Here is a 9,079-nt window from a genome sequence, read left to right on the forward strand (position 1 = left end):
ACCACGGTGTCACCCGCCGGGCTGCTAATGCCCCTCTGGAACAAGGGCAAACATAATCCCCCCTAAAACCACCTCTCCCCTTTGACCTCCCATCCATACATTGACCCCCTCATCTCCTTTTTTTTTGTTAACCTTTCCTGCTATTGATCTTCCCAGATTCCACTATCCTGGAGGGTCGGTGTGAAAATTCCCTTTGAGATATGAGTATTCAGAGTCATTACCTGCCGCCGGCTCCCGGCCCGGAGTGTGTGTGTGAAAACTCCCCACAGAGAGGGGACTCTTAAATAGGTCATTAAAGTCACCCGTTAGCCCCCAGTTTAGTCGGGGTGTGTGTGTGTGTGTGTGTGTGTGTGTGTGTGTGTGTGTGTGTGTGTGTGTGTGTGTGTGTCATACTATTTGGGGGTCCTCATTCCTAGAGGACTGCTTGGTTCATCAGCGTTTCTCCTTGCATTGAGAGAGTTTGGTATGACTCCCACTGGACAACATACACAGATGCATGATATTGGCTCTGACGTCTAAGGGCACAGCAGGTAAGCAAGACTGACACCCATACATCTAATAGATAGAACTTCAGATACTATCTGCTCTATTACTCTAGATCTATGTTGGATATTTAGAGGACACCTACCTCTAGACAGAAAAGATTAGGACCATGAAATTTTTTTTGAAAACTCACTCGTGCTAGTGGGAAGATCTATGAAGTTCATTTCAGATAGTATTTTATATATTTGAAATAGGAATAGACTCAATTAGAAACTGTCGTTGTTATACATGATACTGTCTCTTAGGTTGTTGGACTAAGGTTATTGTCTTTTAGATAGAAGACCATGGAAGAACTCACTCTGCTACTCTGGCTCCTGATTGTTCCTCTTCAATCATTTGTACTTCAGCCCAGTAAGTGCTTATGAACTTTCATCATCCACAGGATCTACACACGGATTTTACATTCCCAAACTTGAAAAAACGAATTCAACAATTTCTCATTTCTAATAGCTTGATTTTCTGATTCTCCTAATTGTCTGATCAGTTTGGAAAACACATCATATGTATGTATGTGTGCAGCAAAGGAACCTAAGTAGACTTGAATTCAGGTGTTTCCACACTGCATAGGAATAATGTTTTTTTCGAACGAACCAAGTCTGTTAACATATCCCAGACTTATTCAGGCAACCTAGTCACAGGTTTGAATAGAACCGGAGCCATTTGCCAAATTTTGGTAATTCATTTAAAGTACTGTAAGAAGTGGTTTTATTTTATTATAATTCTATTCTTATATGAAAATAACAACTGCAAACTTCGTAAGATCTCTGTCAATATGGCCCACATTGTCTGTCATTTTGTAGCGATGCCTAATCTTGAGTGTCAATACTAAGATACTGCTGGGTGTGTCTAGGAGTGGAAATGATCCTCATAGAAGACTCGGTCAGAGAAACAGATCCCTGGTCAGACTGGAGACCTGAGAGACTGAGGGAGACCAACACAGCAGACGGAGAGGAGGGTGAAGAACTCACTGCAACCCACCCTGAAGAGAAGAGGGAGGAAGAGGGTAGGAGTGAGGATGGACTAACTCCAGAGACTGTATCTGAGAAGTGGAGAATAGAGGAGGAGAAGGGGGCAGCAGAGCAGGAGGGCCATGAGGAAGAGCGAAGGATGGAGGAAGAGAGAACGCTGGTTGGAGGGCTTGATTACAGAGAGAAGAAGAGATTTGAAAATTGGGAGATAGAAGCTGATGAGGAACATGAAGAGGAGGAGGAGAGAGGAGATAATGGAGAGGGAAGACATGAAGAAGGGATTAGATCAGATGATGAGGAGAGAGGTGGTAAGGAACAGAGAGCATATGGAGGAGAGGAGAAACTAGAGGAAAACCTGAGAGTTGAGGAAGTTAAAGAACCCAGTGTAGATCAAAGCGAGGGAAACTACTTAGTCGTTACACACATGGACCTCCCCTCTCCAACCAGCACTTCCTCCTCTCCTGTAGAAAAAGTAATGGACACTCAACCTGTCAATCAAGCTATCAACGAACCCATGTCCCCTCCCCCTGCAGCTATGCCTGTTCCACTTTATGATGTCACTCCTCCACCTGCCACTCAACATGGCCCTCCACCAGTTACACCCTCTACCCCCTCTCAAGTTCCAGAGTCTGCCACTCATGCTCTCACTCAACCTGCCAGTCATATCCAAGACCCGGCTCCAGAGGCAGAGGAGGCCATCTCATTGGTGGACAGTGAGCTCATTATGGTTCAGAGTGTGACTGACAGCTCCCAGACAAATCTCAGGGAGGGGGAGAGTTTTGTTTCGCAATCGATGGAGGTCAAAGTTGGCCCAATTATCAAGGTTTCAGTCAACGACAATCAGACTGAGAGGAACAGCATTGTTTTTCTCAAAGAGACAGAAAATACAGTCAAGCAGCTAAAGTCTACAGACAAACCAAAACAAGCAAAACCCACAGCCAAGGAACTGCAACCTACAGCCAAACCAAAAGAGATGACAAAACCCACAGCCAAGGAACTGCAACCTACAGCCAAACCAAAAGAGATGACAAAACCCACAGCCAAGGAACTGCAACCTACAGCCAAACCAAAAGAGATGACAAAACCCACAGCCAAGGAACTGCAACCTACAGCCAAACCAAAAGAGATGACAAAACCCACAGCCAAGGAACTGCAACCTACAGCCAAACCAAAAGAGATGACAAAACCCACAGCCAAGGAACTGCAACCTACAGCCAAACCAAAAGAGATGACAAAACCAACAGCCAAGGAACTGCAACCTACAGCCAAACCAAAAGAGATGACAAAACCCACAGCCAAGGAACTGCAACCTACAGCCAAACCAAAAGAGATGACAAAACCCACAGCCAAGGAACTGCAACCTACAGCCAAACCAAAAGAGATGACAAAACCAACAGCCAAGCCCAAAGTGACGGTACAGACAAACTCTACACCCAAAACACAACAGACAAAACCTACAGCCAAACCAGCAGTGCCAAAACACACAATGAAGCTGACACAGACTACCAAGAGTATCAAGACAAAGACAGGGAAACATCAAAAGAAAGACAAAATAAATGAGAGGAAAGGTAAACCTCTGAAAAAGGACAACAAAACCAAAGAGACAAAACAGGAGAAGAAGGAGGGCACAAATCCTGCATACTTCCCCTACTTCAAAGACAGCTACTGTCCCCCGGAGTGTGCCTGCTATGGACGGTGAGATGTTCTCGGACTAAATCAGGCTTACTATTGCCCATTTGTAATTATTTTTTGTAAATATTTTATCATTATGCTATTTCCATATTGTCACAGTCTTATTTAATCACCCAAACCATGTTGTACAGTAATGTTTGTGACATTCATTACTCCAATGTTTTCTATTGTCCCCTTTCCCAGAGTGGTCCAGTGTTCCGACAAGGGGCTGGAGAAGGTTCCGTACGGCATCCCTTATAACTCCCGCTACGTCCTCCTGATGAACAACCGCATCGACAGCATTCAGCTGGACCTGCTCAATGAGTACCTGTCCATGGAGTTCCTGGTGCTCAGCAACAACCGGCTGACAGACGGCTCCATCGAGGGGGCCTTCGAGGGCATCCCAGCCCTGAGGCGGCTCTACCTGGACCGGAACCTACTGGAGAGTGTGCCCACAGACCTGCCCGCCTCCCTGGAAGAGCTGCGTCTGGATAACAACCAGCTTAATGTGATGTCGGAGGGAGCCTGGGCCAACTGCCCCGGCCTGCTGGTCCTCAGCCTGAGCAACAACAGCCTGGGGAATGGGAATGATACTCTCCCCGCCAGTGTGCTCTCACCTCTGGGCAGCCTGCGCACGCTCAGCCTGGACCACAACCGGCTGGCCTCGGTGCCTCTTGGCTTACCTCTATCTATCAGAGAGTTGTACCTCCGTGGCAACCTTATCCAGCAGTTTCCAGGGGAGGCCTTCGTGGGTACCTCGGAGCTGGTGATTCTGGATCTGAGTGCTAACCGGCTAACCAACCATGGCCTTCTCAGGGATTCCCTCATCAACGCCACCCACCTGGAGAGCCTCAACTTAGAGGGCAACCAGCTCAAGAAGGTACCCCGCCACCTCCCCTCTTCCCTCAAAACCCTGAACCTGGAGGGCAACCTCATCTCCTCCCTGGGCAAAGCCTCCTTCCTCCACCTCCCCCACCTGGAGCACCTGGGCCTGGCCAGGAACAAGATAGCCAGGGTGGCCTCGGGGGCCTTCAGGGCGCTGCCCGTCCTGCACCAGCTGGACCTGTGTCACAATGCCCTGAGCCAGGTGCCCAGGCAGCTGCCCCGGGGGCTACACTCAGTGGCACTCACACACAACAAGATCCACTCAGTGCCCCGCGACGCCTTCTGCTGGGGGGGTTCAGACCCCGGCCTCAGCAGCCTGGTGCTGGTGCAGCTGGAGCACAACCTCATAGACCTGGGCCACATGGACGCAAAAGCCTTCCACTGCCTCAGAGGCTTCCAGATGGTACACTTCTACTGAGCTGCAGTCTATAGAATCCTGCAGGACAGTCAAACTGCAAATATAGATTATAGACAATCCAACAACTGAAAACAATTGCAGGGGTTTTTCTGCTCAACCTGAAAGTCTGTTGGGCTCTAAAATGGCGGTAAAATGTTCTGCAATAAACAGAGAAACAAACATCATGTCGGGAGCTGATTTTGATTCAACATTACAAGATAACAATGCAAGATGGCCAGTTGAGTGAACTTGGATCTCAATGTGGATAGCTATACTGTACTGTATGTCGTCGCTTGGGTAAAGCTGTGATTGATGGAAGCCGTGATATGTGTTCAGAGAAAATACTTGTTTGAACTGCTCCCATGAAGTCTGTGTTGAAAGACTATGGCCTACTTAAAGGTCAATGATGCCACATACAGTTGAAGTCGGAAGTTTACATACACCTTAGACAAATTCATTTAAACTCAGTTTTTCACAATTCATGACATTTAATCCTAGTAGAAATTCCCTGTCGTTGGTCAGTTAGGATCACCACTGTTTTAAGAATGTGAAATGTCAGAATAACAGTAGAGAGAATTAATTATTTCAGCTTTTCTTTCTTTCATCACATTCCCAGTGGGTCAGAAGTTTACATACACTCGATTGGTATTTTGTAGCATTGCCTTTAAATTATTTAACTTGGGTTAAACGTTTCGGGTAGCCTTCCACAAGCTTCCCACAATAAGTTGGGTGAATTTTGGGCCATTCCTCCTGACAGAGCTGGTGTAACTGAGTCAGGTTTGTAGGCCTCCTTGCTTCCACATGCCTTTTCAGTTCTGCCCACACATTTTCTATGGGATTGAGGTCAGGGGTTTGTGGCCACTCCAATACCTTGACTTTGTTGTCCTTAAACCATTTTGCCACAAATTTGGAAGTATGCTTGGGGTCATTGGTTATTTGGAAGACCCATTTGCGACCAAGCTTTAACTTCCTGACCGATGTCTTGAGATGTTGCTTCAATATATCCACATAATTTTCCTTCTCATGATGCCATCTATTTTGTGAAGTGCACCAGTCCCTCCTGCAACAAAGCACCCCCACAGCATGATGCTGCCACCCCCGTGCTTCACTGTTGCGATGGTGTTCTTCGGCTTGCAAGCCTCCCCCTTTTTCCTCTAAACATAACGATGGTCATTGCGGCCAAACAGGTCTATTTTTGTTTCATCAGACCAAAGGACATTTCTCCAAAAAGTACAACCTTTGTCCCCATGTGCAGTTGCAAACCGTAGTCTGTCTTTTTTATGGCAGTTTTGGAGCAGTGGCTTCTTCCTTGCTGAGCGGCCTTTCAGGTTATGTCAATATAGGACTCGTTTTACCGTGGATATAGATACTTTTGTACCTGTTTCCTCCAGCATCTTCACAAGGTCCTTTGCTGTTGTTCTGGGATTGATTTGCACTTTTTGCACCAAAGTACGTTCATCTCTAGGAGACAGAGTCTATCTCCTTCCTGAGTGGTATGATGGCTGCGTGGTCCCATGGTTTTTATACTTGCGTGCTATTGTTTGTACAGATGAATATGGTACCTTCAGGCGTTTGGAAATTGCTCCCAAGGATAAACCAGACTTGTGGAGGTCTACAATTTTTTTTCTGAGGTCTTGGCTGATTTATTTTGATTTTCCCATGATGTCAAGTAAAGAGGCACTGAGTTTGAAGGTAGGCCTTGAAATACATCCCTAGGTACACCTCCAGTTGACTCAAATGATGTCAACTAGCCTATCAGAAGCTTCTAAAACCATGACGTACATTTCTGGAATTTTCCAAGCTGTTTAAAGGCACAGTCAACTTATTGTATATTAACTTCTGACCCACTGGAATTGTGATACAGTGAAATAATCTGTCTGTAAACAATTGTTGTAAAAGTTACTTGTGTCATGCACAAAGTAGATGTCCTAACCAACTTGCCAAAACTATAGTTTGTTAACAAGAAATGTGTGGAATGGTTGAAAATTAGTATTAATGACTCCAACCTAAGTGTATGTAAACTTCCATCTCCAACTGTATGTGACTGTCAGCTGTATCTTAGCAATCTTATCATTGGAATACTTGTTAGCTAAATGTGTTTCTATTTAATGTTGTCATGTAATGTAAATGAAAGTGCCGTTAGTGGTCTGGAAGAGTGTGAATTGGCGAGTAAATGGCAAAGCCTTATTAACAAAAGCTACTCCATTTCAACTCACGTTGGCCTAATATGGGCAAGAAACAATAGCACAGTCTAGTAAAAATGTCTGCCTACTGCAAAATTATTCTCCAATAGCCCTTTATTAATTTCCAAAACCACCTCCAGATACTTTTCATAAGAGGGCTGGGGTAATATTTGATTGCCTATCGTTATTTAAGCTGAAATGTGTTTATCTGAACACAAGTTTATTTTATGGGTAACAGCTTGGCTGTGCTGTACACCAAATCCTTGGCTTGGCTGCTGGTTATTATTGGATAGAAACATGATTTTAAACTTTGGCAGCATTTTTTAAGGGCACCACTTGTTTTTTTCATGCCTAATAATGGCCTTTCCAGTCCAAATGTTTCCATTCTAAAGCGTTCTCTCCGCTTCCTGTAAACAAGTTAATAAGACAATTTTTTATATAATATATGTATACAGCCATGTCTGGTGATTAACTGCACCAAAATTATCAAACTTCCTGGAAGAATAACATTCAAATCAGAGTTTCTTGATTAGATAATATTTTACCCTGTAGCAATGATGGATAACTGCTGTACATTGCAAATGTATCCATGATTGGATGTTGATACAGTGCATTCGGGAAAGTATTCAGACCCCTTGACTTTTTCAACATTTTCTTACATTAAAGCCTTATTCTAACATTGATTCAATTAATTATTTTTCTCAACAATCTACACACAATAACCCCATAATAACAGAGTGAAAACAGGTTTTTAGAAATCTTTGCAAATGTATTACAAATTTGAAAAATAATTCAGACCCTTTGCTATGAGACTCAAAATTGAGCTCCTGTTACATTGATCATCCTTAAGATGTTTCTACAACTTGGAGTCCACCTGTGGTAAATTCAATTGATTGGACATCATTTGGAAATTCACACACCTGTCTATAGAAGGTCCACAGTTGACAGTGCATGTCAGAGCAAAAACCAAGCCATGACCTCTGAGACAGGGTTGTGTCGAGGCACAGATCTGGGGAATGTGTTTGTATATGTTTGGCCACTAGATGGCAGTAATATATAGAGGGAAAGAGAATGAAGTAACAGAGAAAACCCCAACTGTATGCAATGAACACAAGTATGATGAACAGAACATTCAGAGGCAGATTTGGCCCTGCTTCAGTAGCCAAAAATAAAATTTCTGCAATTAAAATTCAAGGAAGTTTGTTTTTGTCTGATAAAAAGTAACTTAAGCTCACACCTGCTCTGTAATGCATGGTCTCTCTCATACTGAGTCAGCTACCATTTGACATTTTAGTCATCTCTCTTATCCAGAGAGACTTACAGTATTAAGTCCATACATTTTCATAGTGGTCCCCCTCGGGAATCAAACCCACAACCGTTGCGTTGCAAGTGCCATGCTCTACAAACCGAGCTACACGGGACGTTAAAGAGTTTCACAGAGTAGTGACAGCTTGTGATCCTCCTTGTCAATACAGTGAGAGTATTTACTATTTACACCAGGAGAAATAATGGAGGGTAAAAGAAGGGCTGAACAGCAGAGAGAAAGATGATACACAGAATCTAATCTAGAGAGGGGAGTGAGGTGATTGGTGCTCTCTCTCTCTCTTTCTCTTAATTTCTCTCTCTCCCTCTCTCTCTTTCTCTTTTTCATAACATTGCTCAGCTACGTGGCAGTGCACCCATAAGACCTGTGAAAGAGGAGGAGGAGGAGGGGGATGAGCGAGGGAAGGAGAGTGAAAGGCAGACGGAGCGCAGGATAGTTCCAGACTTCATTTTCTCCTACCGTGCACGGAGGAGAGCCGCTTTTGGCAGGCCTGGGGTTCACCAGCACCTCCCTACGGTCCAGCAGGACCTCCGCTCTCACAGCACTGTCTACCTGATGCTACTGCCCCCTTCCCTCTTCCCTCTTTTTGTCTCTCTCTCTCTTGGTCTCTCTTTTTCTCCCTTTCTCTTCCTCTCTCTCTCTATCTCTCCCTATTTGTCTCCTCCCATTTCCCTCTCCCTTCTTTCCCCAATCCATCTCTGTCTTTCCCTCTCTCTCCCTCCCTCTTAGATCATAGATCTTAGATGACACGTGTCAGGCTTGCAGGTGTGTTTGTGTGTGTGTGAATTGTGCGTGTGCATGCGTGTGTATGTGTGTGAGCACGTATTTACACATGTATGTTTTTATCTATCTCTGTTATTAACAGCATAGCACACCTGAGGCATGTGAGTTGGTCTCAAGCTAGAGTTTGACCCATAATGTTAGCAGCCTCTAGCTTCCCTCATGACTTGTTGTGACATGAGCACAGCGGTAAAAGGCTGTTTTCTGAAGGGCTGCTTATTTGTGTACCTCTCAGTGGTTCTCTGTTGGACTCTGACAGCCGTATCACTGACAGCCGTATCACCACGTGAGATTAGTAGTGAAAGGTGCAGGCTGGCATCTCAAAATA

The 9,079-nt window shown here is 44.7% G+C and overlaps 1 protein-coding gene across 1 annotated transcript; it reads left to right on the top strand.

The window, feature by feature from the left end:
* Window positions 1-1,399: 1,399 nt before the first annotated feature.
* LOC110499888 (uncharacterized) lies at window positions 1,400-8,741 on the top strand. Its single transcript, XM_036957150.2, has 2 exons — window positions 1,400-3,206; window positions 3,387-8,741. Exons 1-2 carry the CDS (start codon window positions 1,402-1,404, stop codon window positions 4,483-4,485), a joined length of 2,904 nt encoding a protein of 967 aa, XP_036813045.2. The 5' UTR covers window positions 1,400-1,401; the 3' UTR covers window positions 4,486-8,741.
* The last annotated feature ends 338 nt before the right edge of the window (window positions 8,742-9,079 follow it).

Source organism: Oncorhynchus mykiss, chromosome 21 (genome assembly GCF_057628025.1).
Source record: "Oncorhynchus mykiss isolate SJ-2025 chromosome 21, ASM5762802v1, whole genome shotgun sequence".
Lineage (NCBI taxonomy): Eukaryota > Metazoa > Chordata > Actinopteri > Salmoniformes > Salmonidae > Oncorhynchus > Oncorhynchus mykiss.